At 37.6% G+C, this 19,462-nt stretch overlaps 1 protein-coding gene across 3 annotated transcripts in view; it reads left to right on the top strand.

The window, feature by feature from the left end:
* Window positions 1–19,462, top strand: part of ZNF407 (zinc finger protein 407) — a 335,275-nt gene that overhangs the window by 120,102 nt on the left and 195,711 nt on the right. For all 3 annotated transcript variants that reach the window (XM_050970660.1, XM_050970659.1, XM_050970661.1), the window contains one exon: window positions 11,047–11,121. In XM_050970660.1, the coding sequence (XP_050826617.1) occupies window positions 11,047–11,121 (75 nt within the window). The remainder of the gene's footprint in view (window positions 1–11,046; window positions 11,122–19,462) is intronic.

Genomic DNA, 19,462 nt, shown 5'->3' with positions numbered 1-19,462 from the left:
AATTTATTCTTTGCAGAATGTTTTTAAACATTCCTACCTAAAATTTGGGGCCTTTCTCAGCTGTAAACTGTCCTGGTGCAGCTCATCCCTGCAGTAAGGCTTGTGGATGTCAGGGGTTAAACAGTGGGGAGTGTGTTGGCTCCAATGTGAGAACCATTTTACTTGTATCTTGTTGCAAAGCTGAGCAGAGAATTGCATGTTGGGGGTTGCATAGCTGTAAGTGACCTCCAGGAAATATGGAGAATTCAGGTGCTCATTTGGACATGTGTGATTTGTGAACATGATAAATTCTAGTGCTCTAACAGGAACCCATTCATGGAAATCAAAATGGGATGCAATACTGAATAAAATGGAGTACCAGAGCGTGTGTTGGTACCTGTGCCACCTGTGCTCTCCAGTTCCCCTCCTACTGCAATGGACCTGTGGAATCCCATCATTTTGTGCTGGCACTTGACATGAGTCTTTATGGGGCTGTGATTGCAATGACAGCATGGATTAGGAAGGAAAACCCCTTTAATTGAAACTCCATTTCAGGAAGATACTAAAAAAATATTTTTTTTTAGACATGGTTTATGTTTCTTTATAGGACCAAGCTGTCACTTTGTATATAAAACTGAAGTTTTGTAATTTTTCCTGTTAGCAATATACATTCTTTTTATTGCATCTTTTTGGGTAGTTTGTAAATTCTTCTCCTCTTTTAGGTCGCACATCATAAGCATTTGTTTGAAACTACACTGATTTCTCCTTCACTTCTTTGTTCATAGGTACACTCAGCATGTGTATTTAGTTTTTCCAGGCCCTTAAGATCAAATATTTTTTTCTCAATTCCATTGGGCACCTATGTAGTTCCTACATCTCTCATGTTTGATTTGAGGCCAGAAATGGTCAGAGTTAATCTCAGATGCTGGCTGGAATTGGAGTAATCTTTGCCAGAGAACATCTTCTGCTGTGTCACAGATATCATCTTTAGGACTGTACTGATTTGTGTGATCTATATTCCTGTGTTTTTTCCAGACTGATGACAGTCTTCATACCAAGAGCATGCAACATCCTTACCAGACTGCACAAATGTGGGCTGATTCTCTGTGTGTGTGTGTGTGTGTGTGTGTGTGTAAAACATCCATCTAAATTCAGTGGGAATTTTTCTTGTCTTTATTGCTTTAGTAACTTGTGTTTCAGGTGAGTACTCTTAATCCCTTCAGTCCTGGCTTTGGATTTCTGAAGTGACTCCTGCTGGCCATCACAGGAAAACCTGAGAAACACCAGACTGTGCTTGGCAATTTAAGTAATTCCCCTGCTAAGTATGTGACTGAAGTGATGAGAGGTGTTAGCATTTTTTTATGGGATAGGTGGAGTAACACCACTGTTACAGCTGTAATTCTTACTTGGATAGACTTTTGTGCTGCTCTTCATATCATCTGCATCCTCTATGATCAGTGCTATAATTTGAGAGAGTTTTTTAGGCCTGTAATACTTGGATAGTGTATAAGAGTCTGTCTGGTCTGTATATCATGATTTGCTCTGAGAGACTCTGTTAATTCCTTCAGTTAGCCTCCTGCCTCAGTGGTAGGAGGACGTTGTTGCAACACTCCACTTTTGGGAGGAGCTGGGCATGGCTGTAATGGGAATATCTGGAGAGACTGAGATGCCAGTTGAAAACGGAAGCTCTGAGCTTTTACTTATGTTCAGGTGCTAACAAAGATGTCTTCCAACAAAGAAAAATCAAACATTAATCAGACATGCTTGTCAGGTGTTAGGTTGGCCTGATGACACAGTGTTTGGTTCTTAGTCCCTGTCCCTAAGGTAGCAATGGCCAGGCCCAAGAGCCCTTGGACAAGGAAGGCTGGAACCATCCTTGTGCTTTAAACTTATTAATGGGGATACAAGTATGAGATACGTTTTTTGTGGACTGAAACCGATCTGATCCACATGATAACCTTTTGGTTTCTTTGGCTGGAGCCTGTCAGTTCTGATTCCACCAGCCTGTTGTTAAAGGTTCATGCATGTGGACGGTACTACTGATGGTTACAGATTAGGTCTTGCTGTCATAGATTTACTATTTTTATGCAGCTACTTTGGCAAAAAGATATTCTGAAGTATTTTGCTTTCTACCTGCAGTCAAACAATCTTGTGGAATGCCTGGATGTAAGGCAAAAAAGATGTGTTTTACAGCTGAGTTTAAGACTTGGGAATAAACAAATCAACCAGCACTTGCTTTTCTATGTCAGGCAAAGACCTAGGGCTACATTCTCACTACTCTCACAGATCAAGCAGACTGCAGAGTCTTTGCTCCAGCCACCATCTATCACCAGCAGCATTTCAAATTGTGGGGAAATTGTCAATAAAAATTGCCTGTGTCTTCTGATTGTGTATGACTTCTGAGCAGTCATCAGATAGTGACCAATTTATTCATCTCATTCCTTTCTTGGTACCTCTCAACTTTGCAAAAGACCACAGGCACTGTAGCTTCAGAATTGACTGAGTTATGTATGTGGCACTGCTACTGCAGGCCCTATGTGTTTTCTAGTCGACAAATCAACTATCTTTAGGTTTGTTTTGATTTCCTTTAAAGACAGGCAACAGTAGATTCTTTTGATGAGGAGAATTTAATTCTCAAGATAGCTCTTCCTCTAGAAGCTCTGCATAAACCTGGTAATTCAGTCTGCTGTGTGATTTCTGAGCTGTCAGGAAAAAGCTACATCAAAAGTAGCTTTTTATTTAGGAATAGCAAAATATTAAATATATTTGTTTGGATCTATCAATTTTACTTTTAAGTAGAAAGTCATTGGAACATCCTTATTTTGAGGTAGTTTTATAGTCTGTTTCTTGCACTTTCAAAAGGTGCAGACTTTGCTAGTTGGGATCACTAGGAAGCTGTTTACAACCTGTCTGTGGAAAGTCCAGTATTTCAGAACTCCTCTCAGAGCACCTAGAGATGTGGTTCACCTGACCTACCCAACAGCTAGATGCTGTTGCTTTCCAGATGCTAAATGATGATATGCGGAACTGATGCCTACCACATCAAATTCTTTATCTGAAGCCCTGAGCGGGCTAGGAAATGGACTCGGTCATGAGCAGGAAGACAAGCCAGTACCTGAAGAAGTGGAAAGACCGAATAAGGGAGGAATCAGAGTTATGAGAATGTTGGATATACAAATCATGAAAAAAGACAAGACATAAGCTGTGTCTTGGTGGCAAGGTTGCTAATGTTATTCTGGATAACAAGGCTTACAGATGTAAATCTTGATTTATGTTTAAAGCATTTCTGCACCTTCATGTAGCATGGCATGTGTGTTTTCTGGTGGTGTCCTGGTTTTGGATGTTTGTAGTAATCTCTCTTAAATGCAAGGCACTCCCAACACCAAACCTAGGGTTGCTTTTCAGACTTTAGGAAAAGAGGTTCTGCATTGTGGTAGACTTGAGAGGTTGATAGCAGTGCTAGAGAAAGCACATTGTGATTCTGTCTTTTTCTTCCTTTTTTTTTTTTTTTTAGTACTTTGTGCAGCTGTTAGATTACCAAACACCTGTTAGAGGTGACAGTTACAGATGCTCAATAACCAATGAAAATTAATAGAACATGTGATTCTTTTAGCTTAGAAGTGATTTGGTAAGATGTGTTTAGAAATCTAATTACATACTGCTGCTGTCTACCATTATCACTTAACATTCATTAACTCCTCTGAATATTGAAACAAACATTTCTTGTAGTGGTACTAATTTTCTCATGTATTTGTAAGATGGTTTTCTGACAGAGGGAACACCTGACTTTAATGGTTTTGCCACAGTTTAGCTATTTTAAGTTTACTCTTCAAGGAAATAAAAGCAGAGTATCATTTGTTTACTTGCAGTTAACACTTGTTATTGTATCTTCAAATATAAAAGTTCACAGTTCCACTCTTAAGTTTCTACTCTCTTTTATGTTAATAATAATTTTCACTGGCTGGACATGGCTTATTCCTGCAGCTGTCATTGAAGAGTACTTCTTGTATTTAAAATAAAACACTTCACAATGCCTTCAAACCAAAAAAGTTCAGAATGGACCCTGAGCTAACTTTCAGGAATCCTTTTTTATTTCAGTTACAAAATAAGTAACTTAAGGTGAGGCACACAGGTAAGTGAGTTCCTTCAAGGGGGAGGAAATGATATAAATACTGCCAGTGAATTCCTTTTTCTTGCCACAATAACAGACTAAATTTCTGTCCGGATGGTTTATATTGTAACATATGTCTCTTAAAAGTGGGATGGTGAGAAAACTCAACAACTTCTGATGACAAGACAAGCTTGAGTGGAACAGTAGAGGATGTTTTCTGTTTTATTTAGTTTGCTCTTTCTTTGTACCCAGGTCTCTTCTGCTAGAATATGTAAGAGGAGATAATTGTGTCAGTTGCTACTACTTTATGGCCATGGGGCTAATAATTCTTTGCCATCTTGAGAATAGCAGATTGGTGGCAGAGAGCAACAAGAATATGTTGAGGGATGTCTCTCTCTTCTGGTTGATAGATGCAGGAATATGCAGGAACAACACAGTCGATTGATTGATTGATAGCGCGCAACTCATCCATAATGATCTGTCTGATATAGCAGTAAATTATTCTTGAGATTGATGCAGGTCATTGAACAGCACATTGACAGTCCTGTTGTCTGTCATCCTGTTCAAAGCAAGGCAGGAACAGTAGCTGCTGTGATACTCAAGTCTACCATGGGTGCTAGCTGTGTGCAGGTGTTCTGACAATACAGGTTGTCTTTATTTTTTGGGCAGCTTGGCTTCGTTGCTAGCTTGTTACAAGTAACAGTAAAAAAGATATGAGGTATTTTTAGAAGAAAAGGTTGTACTCATTGCATTAATGATTTCATAGTAACAGAAAAAAAACACAGAAAATATTGGGTTTTAAACTTCAGTAGCAAAACTTCTCCATGGAAAAGAAGCTAATAAATAATTAAGAAACATAGCTGGTTGTTGCATGGAAACTTTTAAACCACCCCCGCAAACAACACCCTAAAACCCACCCAAATTTGAAGCAGAAAGGCTGATAGTTCTCAGAAATTCCAAAGTTATGTTGGTCTTCAAGTTCTATGAATTGCCATGATATCTTCCCATGGTAATCTGGGTTCATGTCTTATTAGTGATGGTGAGGTTGTCTTCACTTACCTCTTTTGGTTTCTCTTTTCAAGCAGAAAAGTTTGAATTTTCCATTCTGCCAAGTTACACACACCTGAAGATGTGGATGGATGGATATGTTTTGCTTCCCAGTTTAATTACCGGTGTTGGTGAGGGTGGAGCATAGAGCAGCCATATCCTTCTTTGACACATGGGGTCAGCAGGGAGTAGAAGGCAGTGTGTCACTGTGCACTCAGCACCGCAGACTGTGTGATGACTTGGTAACCTTTTAGAATGTTATTGATTTTTTTTTTTTTTTTTTAAGCTTACAAAGTATAACCATCTCCTTTATTTAGAAGTAATAAGACTTGCTTTATTTGGCTAGTAAATGAGTCTGGAGAAAGCCCCATCTTTCCTGTGCAGGGTTCTAGGACTTGACGTCCTGTCATAGAAGGCATGAAGTTTTTCAGATATGTGGATGTTTTCTACATTAGACTTCGCCCTGCCAGATATTTACTTGAACCTGACATCTTGTCACAAAGGGCATGAAGCCTTTCAGACTACAGGATATCTTCCACACCAGACTCTGCCCTGCCAGATACTTTCTTTTAAATTGAGTCCCTTGCGCGCAGTCATGCAAGAGAGTTATCAGAGCCCCAGTCTGGACCCTTCAGAATCAGCAAACATCCACAAATGATGGACTTGAAGAAATTCTCAGGAATTTAGACTTTTGATTCATTGAAAGAAAAGCTTGTTCATAGAAAACCATTGCTTTCTGGACAGTTCTGCATCTGCCTCTGTGCTCTTGTTCCTGAAGTTAACCTGCTGAATAAATCCTGGTGGAGACATGAGATTTGGGTAGCAACTTTTTATATAATTTGGAGAATTTGAAAACTTGAATTTTTTTAGTTAATGTACACTGTTTAAATACTGTTTGACTAAGTGCTGATTTGAATATGAGAAGTTATACTGTTAGGGGTAGAACATGCACAACTGAAGTGCATGCAAAAATCTGTAATTGTATATAGAGGTTGTATTGAACGTTCTGAAATACATGCACGTGATGGTATTTCTTGAGAAAATACACTTTTTCTCTCTCCTGTGAGTTGTTACCTCTGTTGGCATGGCTCCACGTGAACCACACATTCAACTACAAACACTTAGAATTTCCAGTGTTTTTTGAGACACAGTAGAACAAGAATGCTTTGTTAAGGTGGTAAGAACCATAGATTCCACATTGTTATACTTGCCTGAACATATCCTGGTCCCCCTTCTTGGCATCATCTGTGAAGCTTGCCTTGATTTTCTTGCCTACTGTGGAGATACGAGGACAGAAATTGAAGGACAAATCATAGAAAACAAAACCTGACGTGAACAGGATATTATATTATTTTGTTGTATTCTGTGATGATGTATAAAAGTTTGAGATCCTATTTCTTATTATTTCTTTATGGTGTCAGATCTCCCAGCTGATTAATCCAAAATGGTAAAACATTCTATCCTTTCAATGTGCCTGAAACTTATGCTAAAACAAAGCACTAAATTCTCGGATGTGTTTGATTTGGGTTTGATTTTGGTTTTTTTAAAGGTTCTCAAGCAGCTTTTAAAAACATTCTATGTACCTGGGTTATGCACTAGCTTACCTGTATTCTCAGAGTTAAATTTGTGTATAAAGAGGTTTTGGACAGTTTAAAGGAGATGTAAAGGATATTGAGAATATGAATAAAGGCTAGATATTCATTGTTATTCTCCTGGACTTTTCTGCTGTCATTGAACATTGTTGTCTGTAAGATATATTCTCCAAGAGCAATTGCAGAGAGCAATGTATCCACTGAGAAGTGATTTAAAATTGCTCTTCAGCTGCTCGATACCTTGTTTGTAGAGTCCCACAAAAATAAATTCCCGTGCTGGCCCTCCTCAACAGTTATGTGCAGTTAGAAGATGACTGGTCTGTCACCATGGCTTCTGGTAGAGGTAACATGTAGCTCCTTCCTAGGTCAAGGCACTTGGTAAACACACAGGAAATAACAGGTTTCATGGCCTTATGGCCCAGAATACTTGTTTTGGCTTGTGTGTGTGTGTGTGTGTGTTGTATGTTTAGTTCTAGGTGGTTTTTTTAGGCTTTTCACTAACCCAGTGATGTACAAAGGGAAAGAGCTATAATGGATTCAAAACATAATAAAACCTAGAATCTTTTGCCCTCTCAAAGCAAGATGCTTCATAGAGAACAGTTCTCTCCCCACAGAGAAAATAGAAAGCAGACAATACATGACAGATTATTCCTATTTCTTGTGTACTGTGATGATAAACATTGTACATGCTGAAAAATTTGTATTACACTAGAATAAAATGTGGAAGTAAAGATTGTCCAATATGTTTCTTTATTCCCAGAATTAGAAGTCCCTTTGTTTCTTTTGTACTTTAAAATGTGCTTTTATCTGAAGACAAATCTATAGAGGCTCCTAAATCAGTTACAGACATTCTGAGAGCGTCCAAATACTGTTTGAAGATTGCCATGGAATATGAATGGTTACGTTCCTACAAACCACAACTCTTCTAAAAGGAAACCAGAATATTCTGTGTGCTTATTTTGGGAAAGGTGCTCATGTATTTATGATTTAAAGTAATTTTTATTTATAGTTTGTGTGCAAAAAGTTGTCTATAGGGAATGAAAATGCTATTCTAAAGCTCTGTGTAATTTTTCAATTTGTCTTTCATTTATCCTGTAGTTTCAACATAGAGTGTATGACTGAGGATGTTGCTGGTTTTGAAGCCAGAGTAGTTGAAAAAGTTAACCCAACACAATGCTACTGCCAGCAAAAGGACTCCTGCCTACTCACCTTGTTCCACTTTCAGAGGAGGCTTCTAGTAGTCTTCCTACCAAATGAAGGGAACTCCCAGTGACCATGACATGGATATAAAGACTACACATCTCTCCCTGTTGAGACCTGACCCACAGGGGAGCAGCTGGGCTGTGACCTCTTGTCTTCATTTGGGTGGAGGACAAATTTGTCCAGATTAGAGTTTGTAAAACTGGTTCCAGGCCTCTAGTATGGCCTGGTTTGCACACATTTGAAACAGTGGAGTTGGTCTGATGACAGGTTTTATCTACTCTCTTTTGATGCGCTTCTGAAACTAGTTAGTTTTTAGCATTTGAATGTTTATACTTTCACTAGAATTAAAAACAAGAAATGAGAAATTTGGTGAAGCCTGAATTGGTGCTTTTCAATTGCTGATGGAAAGATTCCTTTTGATTTGAAGATATATCAGTGCAATATATCTTGAAAGCATTCACTCAGTGAGTACTTATAGGTCCCAGTCAGACTTCTCTTAAGATTAATTTAAAAGGCCAAGGCTAAGTCATGTCTATTCTAGCAGCAGCTTGGCAAAAACTGATTTACCTCAGCAGAGGTAAATAGCTTAGGTAAACCCATTTTTTTACTACTAAACCATTAATTACATCGAAACCTAGAGTTACTGAATGTATGGAAAACATTTTTGTGCTTCTTTTATAAAGCCAGCAAACACTGCTACCACCTCTCTGAAAATCACCTGCAGGATTTAGTAAACAAAACCAAAGATTTTTTACTTTTCTCTCTTTGTGGTTTTGTTCGTTTGTTTGTTTGTTGGTTTGTTTTAATGGGTGGTCCTCAAACTCAGCATCCAAACAAGGTTGTTTAGACTTTGCTTCTTCTTTTAATAATCCCTGTCTCTGTTGGTATTTTTATTTTTTTTAATCTTATTCTCAATTTCTTATGAAAATAGCAACACTGCTTTTATTTTTAAGGTCTGGTTCTGAGCTGTGCAGAGTGCTCCAGACTTGCACTGAGGTTTTTGGCACTCCTCAAGTTTGAAGCCTTCGAGCCTTACCTGAAAAGCTTAAAATGTTAGCAGGTGCTGAAACCCAAACTGAGTCAGGGTTCATTTTATTTGTGCTGTGTAACAGCATTTCAAAATAGCTGCTAGAACATAGATGCAACAGAGAGGAGGCAGAATGTGAGATTAATTGCTTCATGTTATTACCAAAGCCTTTGTCTCTGATTTTGCAGAAAGGTATGTCTGTCTGGACCCCCTGCAGTTGTGTGGTATATGAAATGGTGAGCCTTTGTTTGGAAGCTTTAACTAAACAGGCTCAGAAACCAAAAAGTGCTTCCCTGCAAATATTGTGTAGGTGGTTGGGATCTTTGTATTCCATGCAAATAGCAAAATATCCCTTTACAACTCTGATTGCACATTGCCCTTTCACAGTAATTTCATTGAGTTTATTTGTCTTTTAGAGAAGGGGGAAAATGGAAGTTTGTAACAGGAAATACAGGTATTACTAAATGAAAATATGTTTGGTACCTTCCACAGCTTGGTGAAAATACTATGTCTGTTGAAAAGCAAGGGCAGTACATTTTGTACGCCTTGCACTTTTATTAGAATACATTTTTTTTTTTATTTTGTTACAATGATTTTCCCTATGTACAGTAATTTTGATGACACTTGCATAGTAATGATGGTAATGGTGTAATAGATTATTCACAGTTGTAATGGTTATGATGCCATAGTAATAAGTTGGGTAGGGAAAAGTATTTAGGATACTTTTTTAATGTATTTTTGTAAAAAATAAGGAAATTTATATCATTTAAATAAGACAGTATTATATTCTTACACCTTAAGGGATGCACAAGAGAGATTCTCTGTAATAATGTGCAAGTGCCCAAAGAAGATCAGACACAGAAAAGCTAAATTACCATAATTGTAAAGGAAAAGTACTGTGTCTTTGCTTTTGTGGCTCTTATACCCCATAGTGCTGGTGTTTTACAGTCCTTCCATTGTCCATTACTGCAAACACGTCCAGATGAATTCAGCGTTTAATGTTAAAAATCTTATAACATGCCAGTTTGATTTGTAGCCCTTCATATCATGGAATGCTAATTAAAATCATATTTTTGCATATGTCATGCCTTTCATGTACATATGCAAATAGAGTCTATTGCCTTTCAGCTATTAGTAATTAACTTTATGAAGGACAGCTGTAATACATAATTAACCAAAATGTTTGCAAGCCCTTTTCACACTGAAAGTTGCAGCAGTAAAATTTTTGCTTATTGAGAGAACCATTTTAGTTTAAAGCTTCAGTCTGATATCTAAATTGTTTGAAGCAGTCACATGACATAATTAAATTGATGTTATGGTCTTATCAGCAGAAGAATAGTACTTGATAGGCTTCTATCTGTTCCATTACATATGTCACCAAAATTAAAGTAAATTATCTGTGTTTGGTTTGGTAGAAACATGATACCAGGTAGTATATATTTTGTTGCTGCTGTTGGTGCTTTGAAGAATGTCTTGCCAGTTTGAACAATATTCCTGCTCATAGTGTATTTATGAACATGTGTTTCACATTTTTCATCCTTTTTTTTTTCACAAGGCTATAAAATAACTAAGGCCATTAATTTGTTTCTGTTTGTATCTCTTTAAATAATTAATACAATGAAGTTTGACCAGGCATAAGCAGTTATTAAAGCATGTTATCTTGCTTGTTTTTCATGGAACTACCTGTATGAAGAAAAGTTGCAGGATTCGTCGATAAGGCTTAAATAAATTCAAATGTGTAACTAAAACTGTATTACTATATAACATCAGACAATATTCTTCAGGTAAAATAGCCTATATTTTCAGTATAATGCGTGAAATGTTCTAATTTACAAAGGGAAGCAGAAACAGGTTTTTCCTTTCTTTGACCAGTGATGTAGGGTTGGGACTTGTAAGAGAAAAGCCAAGGAACTGCAAAATGAGGGAAGCCTGTTGTTACAGAATGGACTCCCCAATCTAAGTCACATCCTAGCAGAGGAGGGATCTTTTTAATGTCTTCCTTTATTGAAATGTGTTCAAGTACATGCTCAAAACAAAAAAAAAAAGTTTAATAAAATGATCTTTCTTATTTGCTCTTTGTTTGACAGGGTGGCATTTGTGATGAAGAAACATTTGAATACTCATTTGCTGGGCAAACACGGAGTTGGCACTCCCAAAGAAAGGTAAACTGCTTTGAAATTCTTTTTCATTGTATTTTATACAGTATGTGGAGATCTTTTCTAAAATATTTGTCTTGCCCGCAATGAAGCCATCTGGATTTTTACCTCAACTCAAGAGAGATCCAACATCTTTAAGTGCTTTGATATTGTGGTGCTTATGACATGTAGAAAGAAATTCCATGTAAGAGGTGTAGGATTTGCACCTTTTGGGGCTTTTTTTTGACAGGTGATACTATTTTCTTTAAACTTTCATATTTGTAAATGTGTCTCTCAGTACATAATCAAATGTTTGGGGTTTTTTGGTTTTCTTTTCCTTTTTTGTTCTGTTCTTGCTGGCCTTGATACTTAAAGGATTATTAAATTACTTTTGAAGAGGTCAAAGCCACAGAGAAGTCAAAAAGAAAGTTTCCTCAAGTGTTCTTGGGCAGGAAGGGAGATTTGGTGTTTTCCCTCTTTTTAAAATGAATGAATTTATTTTTTCAATCTGTGCATAGCTACTTATTCTCCAACTTTGTTTGCAAGCAGGTTATTTTTTATATGGTTTAAAATATAACTGTGTTTTACAAACCCAATGGCACTGTGTTTGCAGATAAACAGATTTTGCTTCAGATTTATTTGGCACATTGTGGCTTAGCTATTGCTATTTCACTGAATCTTGGGGCCAACTAGAAAATTGATGTATTTTGGATAGCCAAAAGATCTCATATTCTCTTTCAGCATGGGTAGATGGAGGTGTTCATTGCTGGATACTTGATACTGTTTCAAGTATTACTGCCTTGTAACTCATTCTTTGGGGGTAGGCTTTCATAAATAAAGAGTATTTTCTGGTTTTGATATGAAAAAGAGGAAAATAAATTATAGGAGCTGTAGGAGAGCACAGCAAAGCTCTTTCTGAGCCATGTTCATTTCTTGTTTAAGACAATGGAAATTGTGGTCAATTAGACCCATTCCTCATAAGTTTGTCATGCTTAAATCATGGAGGGACTGAAGAGCAGGGTTTTAAATTTTAACATCCCATATATGTCTTAGTTTGACTTAGCATTGATTTAGGTAGTGCTTTTATTTTTAAGGAGATTTCCTCTACAAAGGGCTTAACCAGAATTTCCCTAACATGTGATTATTCAAGAGTTTTGAGATATTTTGTTTAATCTAAAATACACAGTGATGCATTGAAAAAACAATTACAGTTTCATCAAAGCAGATATAATAATAAAGTTTATTTTGGTTATCTCTTGTCAAAGCACAACAATTAGAAAAGGTGTTTTGCTCTGGTGGCTTATTTTCTAACTGGAAGTATTCAATACCAGTATATTATTTTACAAGGGGATACTTACTGTATACTCATAATAAATACAACATGGAGATAACTTGCATCACCCTAGTGAATATGTGCACAGTAAAAGATACATACAATAGTATTGCTTTCTCTTGAGCTACAAGTGGCTACTGGGGATATTTCTCCTCAGAGACACCTTCGGCTCGCAAGCAGTTGCTATCAGGCACTCGGAATAGGCCCATGCAAAGCAGAACTCAGTTTACCTCTAGCAGAAAAGTCCAGGCGATGGTGAAGAGGAAGAGAGTGTGTTCTGCCGGAGAGTTAAATCCAGAGTTTATTCCAAGGTATTACAGTTCCGAATCTCAGTACTGCTCCGAACAGACCACGACTGCATGGCTCCAACGCCTTTTAATCTCACAGGAAGGTGGGGGGGGGGGGAGGACAGGTGAGCCACCAACCAGGTGGGAGGGGGAGGGTCTCAGGGAACAATGACACCTGGACAGGCCAATGACCGCAGGCCTGAAGGGCATCTTTTGAACTTCTGCCAATCTCATGATGCCCTTCCTGAAATGTAGACAGTAATCCGGAACTGGGCAGGAGACAGGCAAGGAGGAAGTAGTCACAGCTGAGGGGAAGAACCTAGCTTTACACCACAACACAATAGATTTCCAAATAGAGTATCTTAGCCTGAGAGGCATGTTTTTACTGATGATCATCTTGAAATGAATTTCTAAACAAGCAGGATGCTATAAACTAAATCAGTTGTTGCTGGCTTTTCATGAGTGTTTTGTTCTGAAAGCCTCTCAGCTGTGGCTGTTTTCCCCATTTCTTCCCGCATTCCTTCAAGGCTTTCTGTCTGACTGGCCAGCATGGCACAAGGAGGAGGAAGGTGGAAGGTTTACAGGCTCTGGCTGCCCAAGGAGCAGAGGAACCCTGCTGAGGCCTGCAGCTTTCCTGCCCTGCCTGATGGCATGGCTGGGGAGGCTTTGCCTCCAGCACAGGCTGGTGGAATTGGAATGACTTCATGCCCTCTTCTTTCTTCATCCATCTTTGGAATATTTCTTTTCCACAATACCTTTTCTGGTGGCACTTCAGCTTAATGTAGAGCAGCGTCAAACAGCAGTGGCAGAGCTACAACAACAATATAAATTTCTAGTAGCAGTCCCTCGCTGGGGGTGGGGGATGTTTAATCCATGTGAGCTACTACAGTAAATACCAAACCACTGTTGCTTTCCTTTCCACCTTTGCTCTCCTATTATGAGAAAGTTTGATGCCTTTTAATGGCTTTAGGAACCAAAGAAATCCTTCTTCTGCATGTTAAACAATCACTCTGGGCATAAACATATTATAAATTAAGTTACGTAGTTTTCTTACCTATGTAAAACATTAATGCCTTGATTATAAATTTGCAAGCTTGCTATTTTTTAATTTCTCTAGGACAATATAATCAGTTTATTCTTTATGTTTTGAATTTGATTCTGCCCTCTGATACATTGCATATTATAGCAAATACTAATAGAAGCTAGCTAAATAGGCTGTGACAATTAAATTAATAATGCATTTTATTTGCAAGTGTTTAGTCTTCATGGTTTGACTGATATATGCAAAGATGGTAATTTATTAAAAGTAAATTCATGTAATTGTACTACAGAATTTGATGGACCAAAAAAAGTTGTCAGCATGACTATCATCAAAAACAAAAAATTGAAAAGAAGTTCAAAAGGGTGCTTGAAAAAAATGGTTATAACCTATACACCCCAAGAAATTGAGGCCCCTTATACAAACTTCTGAGAATGGAATTGCTTAGAATGGAATATACTTACTGGTGGTAAGCATAGACATAGTTCTGAAAGGTAGAGAAAAAATACATTCATAATTTAGTGAGGACTACTTAACTTGGGCACCTTGCTCTCTGTAGCTTTCCATCACTACTGGGGCTTTTTATGCACAAAAGGGAGGAGTTATGGAGGCTGTGGAGGTGTTTGCGTGGGCAGATACAGAAAAAGAGTGTAACTCATAATGAAATTGCTACCAAAACATCTTTTGTTTGGGTTATTTTCTTTTTTTAAAGACAGAATTGATTTAAGGGGAAAATACTGTGCAGTTGAAAATCACGTAAGTTTTTTAAAAAATAAACTGGTAATAAAATGTCTGCACATTTCAGACACAAAACCCCCTACTGCCTAGTCCATTATGATCATTGCCATTTAATAGCTAACTCAAAAGTGGAATGTTTTAACAGAAAGAATTCGTCTAAGGTATATTTTCCTGTTATTGGAACTCTGATACTGATTTATTGGCAACTTGAATGTGTCTCAAAACTGGCATGTTATCTGCTAAGTCCAAGGCCAGTACATATTTGGTACTTGAGTGTCAGTAATCTTCATGGGACCTATAACTATATCTTATTGGCAGGATAAATCTCTGGCTACACCTTTATTGTGTCTAGTAGACATTGTGGTTGAGGACAAGGTGAGTGCATCAGTAATGTTAATGGTGCCAAGTTCTAATTTCTGTTACATCATTACTGTACTTGTAAATTGTGTCAGAACACAGAACAAAGAGATGTTTCACTATTGAGATATACACATACACACACATAAAAATATGAGCAAGAAAATAAAAATAAATTCACAAAGTCATTCATCAGTGAGAATAAATTCTGCCACTGATAAGTACAACTCTGGATTTAGAATTTTTTTCTATGAAAAATACGCATAAATACTCTTTAAAGATTGTTTTAGAGACACCATTAGTACTGTAAAATATACATTTTTTAGTTTATGATACTTTCTTAACTAGAGTTCAAGCTGATATATCTGTTTAAAAAATTCTTTTACATAAGAAAAAGCCATAGAAAAGCCTTTATAGTTGCTTAATTATCTCATCTTCCTTATGAATTTTAAATGATGAGTTGCCTCTGAAATAACTTTACATATGAGTAATCCCATTGAATAAAATAGAATCATTCATATATGAATGAATAAAGTTGCTGGTAGCACAAGCAGTTACTGAATTGGAGTATCTATTATAAATCAATTCCTGTAAAGGTCATTAAAGTATATATTAGTTTTTGGAAGGTTCTGGTATTTTTCATGTGCTTTAACAATGGGATCATTGTTACAGTGCTACTAACATCATTTGAAGATCATATGATTTTGAAATTATCTTGATTGATTGAAAAACTGTGCAGTGATTTGTTGAGAGGAAAGAGCTATAGGTAAATACCTACTACTGTCTAATATCAACCTAAATATATTTGAGATGTTTTGTCAAATAGTGTTGGAATATAACATACTTCTAAAATTTGTGTATTTTTACACTTTGAAGTAAAAAGAGGAAATTCCTAGGTGCCAGTTGTTTCATGTGCTTGCATAAGCCCATCTGAATTTTTGGATATTAAATTCTACTAATATGTAAATATCATGAAACAGACAAGACTGTAGGTATGTCAGTGGAAGGGATTGTTGAGGTCTGAAAGAAAAGCAGCCAGGAAAAATCAACTCAGGGTTGATGTTCTGTACATTATCTAGAAAACTGTCTTGTAATCAGATGCTGTGTCCCGATATTTCCATTTTGAATGTACAACTAGAAGTGTATCAAGTCCATCAGTACAACCCTCTTTTGTTTAACTGAATTGTTCTTCTTTTGAAGCATTTTTCTTTCTTTGAGTAGAGAAATTTGTGAGAGTAACTATTTGATACACCTGTTTTGGGCAATGCTACCCCTGCAAAGTAAAAAGGTCCAGTTTGATTTCACAGCAAATTTTGGGTAAACAAGTGGCAAAAGTCACAAAGTGATGTGCCATACATCCATATGAAAGGAAGTTGTTCCACTCATATATCCCAGCTTTCTGCTTCTACTGCATAAGTTAACCATGCAGGCCAAGTGGGTTAGGGTTAGTATGTAATTATTTTGTACTAACCTGCTGGTGTTCTGAAGGAATGAGTTTTGTATATGGCAGTCTCACAGAAGATTTTCCAGTTAGAAGCACTGGCAGTACACATGGATCCACTGGGACAAGAGGCTACCTGTAATACCAGAGGGGTGGTGGGCTGAGTCTTGCCTGCTAGCTTTCTCATCACCTTTTACTGCTTCTTGTAAATGAGTTCAAGTTTTCAACTGAAACACAACAATACTAAGGTTAACTGGATAGGAATGGAAAGCTTTATTTAGTTGATTATTTCCTGCATTTTGCTTTAAAAGGGTCTTGGAATGTTACATAATCATACTTTGGAAAAGTGCTAAGGAAAGAAATGTAGCGTTTTCTTGAAATATTTACTATTTGGAAGTTTGTGATGAGAGGGTGTGTTTGTGTAAAGGGCTTAGCTTTAGCAGTGTTTGGGAGCTGAAGTTTTGCCTGAGATGCATGCTCAGCTTTCCATGTTTTGGAGGCTTATCTGACCTTTGCATGCAGTATTTCTCTTTGGTGTTCAGCTCTTGTCTGGTGCTATACTATGTCACAGTGTGGAACAGGTTCCATAGGTACAGGCTTCACAATCACTTGCTGCCTGAGTGTTTTTCTCTGTCTGTGGCTGACCAAGGAACATAAGGAAGCCACCTGCGATTCCTCAGGTACTGGAAGTAGAAGATGTGCTGAAAATTCACAGCTTTCCTCATGGCTTGTGGTCTGTACACACATATGCATTTGCTTTGCTACAAAGAAATGAAGACTAGGCAGACACTTATACTTTGGAAGGCTGCTATCACAAAGACAAGTGATGACTTCAGCATCTTTTCAGAAAGAAAAATAACAAGTGAAGGACTGTAAAAGAATGAAGTTATTTTGCTACTACTTATTGTTTGTTCTTCTTATCAAATCCTGGTAATATTAGAGCTTAGTTCAGAAAGAAGGGCAATCTGAAGTAAGTTTTTAATTGCTAGGTATGTGAGATGTTTTGGAAATTTTTGTAGTCAGCAACAGTCTTCCTGTTGTGAAGCTGCTATGGTTAGAAAATAGAGGGAGTACCCAGTGGGATTCATGCTGCACACAGTGAGCACCTTTGGCTAATTTTAAGCATCATAACAAGATATAAATGATGATCTCATATTCATAAAGAATCAAGTACTGTCTAGAGCATAGGTTACTAGTTCTATTAGCAAGAATATACTAACATTGTCTGTGAATCTGTGGAAGACAGTGTGGGTAGCTGCTGAAAGCACCAGCTTGATTTCACAATGGTTTGTTTCCAAGGAAAACACCGTTCCTTGTTGCATGCCATCGGCTGAAAAGTTGTAAGCTGCAAACTGATCCCTCCTCTGATGCAGTCAGCTGAAAGTAAATTGTTGCAGTTGCGTGTCCCAGCTTGCTGCTTCCCCTGTGTAAGACAACCGTGTAGGTCAAGAGGGTAAGGATTAGCATGGCAATATATCTCTAGATCGCTTTTTGCCTGCGTGGGACTGGTAGCAAGGGACCTCTCCAGACAGTTCTGCAGTCTGTGTTACACTTTGAGGGTTGTACGTTGTGACATTTATAGATGTGAAATGTTCCATGTCTTGGGTGATACCATGATTTTTATCTTTGATCAATCTATATAACACAACACAAATATTTATTGAGAATACTAAAAAGGAAATGGAAACATAATCTCTTGACCATGCTGCAATGAAATATTTTCCATACATTCTGAAGAATCAAGAGGAGTATTTTGTAAACTTTGGAAGTGAAAACAGAAGTTCTGTGGCAAATGCTGCATATGACTGATGGTAAAAGCTTACTTTCTACTTTTAGCCACACACTTTATAATTCTTGCATCAAGTTATGATGCCATCAGAACTGCTTTTCTGCAGCCAAAGCAGCTGCGTAATTATTAAGTATGAATGTTTGTTTATCCAGGTTTACTTAAGTTTCAGCACCTCAAGGTGAAAAGAAAATGCTGGAGAAACGTTCTGGAGTGAACAATACCATGAATTTTACAATTTTAAAATCACCGCCTCAGTGCTAAAACCTTTAAAAAAAGTTGACTGAGACTTAAGTAGAAACATGGAGGTCTTGTACTGCAAAGACAATCTTCGGCAGTATGAGCCTACACAGTCAGTACAGAACAAAGTGTGCTCTGTACTGATCTCTAGTGGGTAGAGTCATAGGACAGCCCAGCTTAGAAGGGAAGTCCAAAAATCATCTGGTCCAACCTTTGTAGGGGAGGGGAACCTAGGGGAGATCATCTAGCACTCTGTCCAATAACATATTGAAAATTTGCAGTGATGAGAGCTCTGCCACATCCCTCAGGAAGTTGCTCCAGTGAATGCTTGTTCTTGTGACAATATTTTTGTTAAGATGAAACTTTTCTCAGTGTAACTTGTACTTTTTTCCCCTTGTGTTCTCTGTGTGCTTCCTTGTGAAGAGAAAGCCTCTTTCTTCGCAGCAGCAGCTGTTTAAGTCCTGGAATACCATAATGAGGTTCCCTTCTTCTCAAAGCTTGTGGAAAGAACGCTGGCTGTTCTAGCTTGGGTTTTTGTTTTGTACAGAAACTTTTACTGCTGTCTATTGACAGTATTTTTTTAAGAAAAAAGTAATGGTAACATAATGCATCTTAAAATACCTTTTGATCCTGGAAGTTGATTTGAATGGCACTGGTTTATGTATAGAACAGTAGTAATTAAGCTACTTCATAAGTCAGTTTCATACTGATCATTCCACTTTCTCTTGCTGTCATAGAATCATAGAATGGCCTGACTTAGAAGGGACCTTGAAGGCTATCTAGTTCTACCCGTCCTGCCATGGAAGGGGGGTCGCTGAAAACCCCACCCAACCCCTCTTTGAACTCTCCCAGGGATGGGGTACCCACAACTTCTCCAGGCAACCTATTCCAGAGCCTCACCACCTTCTGAGTAAAAAATTGCCTCCTACCTTTTAATATAAATATCCTTTTTTGTTTAAAACTGTTTCCCCTTGTCCTACCACTTGCCTGTGCAAAAAGTCACTGTCTACCTGTTTTATAAGCTCCCTTCGAGTACTTAAAGGACACAGTGAGGTCAACCCAAAGCCGTCTTTTCTCCAGGCTGAGCAACCCCAACTGTGTCAATCTGCTTTCATAGGAAAGGTGCTTTAGTCCTCTGATCATCCTC

This window comes from Serinus canaria, chromosome 2 (genome assembly GCF_022539315.1).
Source record: "Serinus canaria isolate serCan28SL12 chromosome 2, serCan2020, whole genome shotgun sequence".
In the NCBI taxonomy this organism is placed as follows: domain Eukaryota; kingdom Metazoa; phylum Chordata; class Aves; order Passeriformes; family Fringillidae; genus Serinus; species Serinus canaria.
The sequence above is the reverse complement of the archived record's forward strand: the minus strand, read 5'-3'. Positions and strand labels throughout refer to the sequence as shown.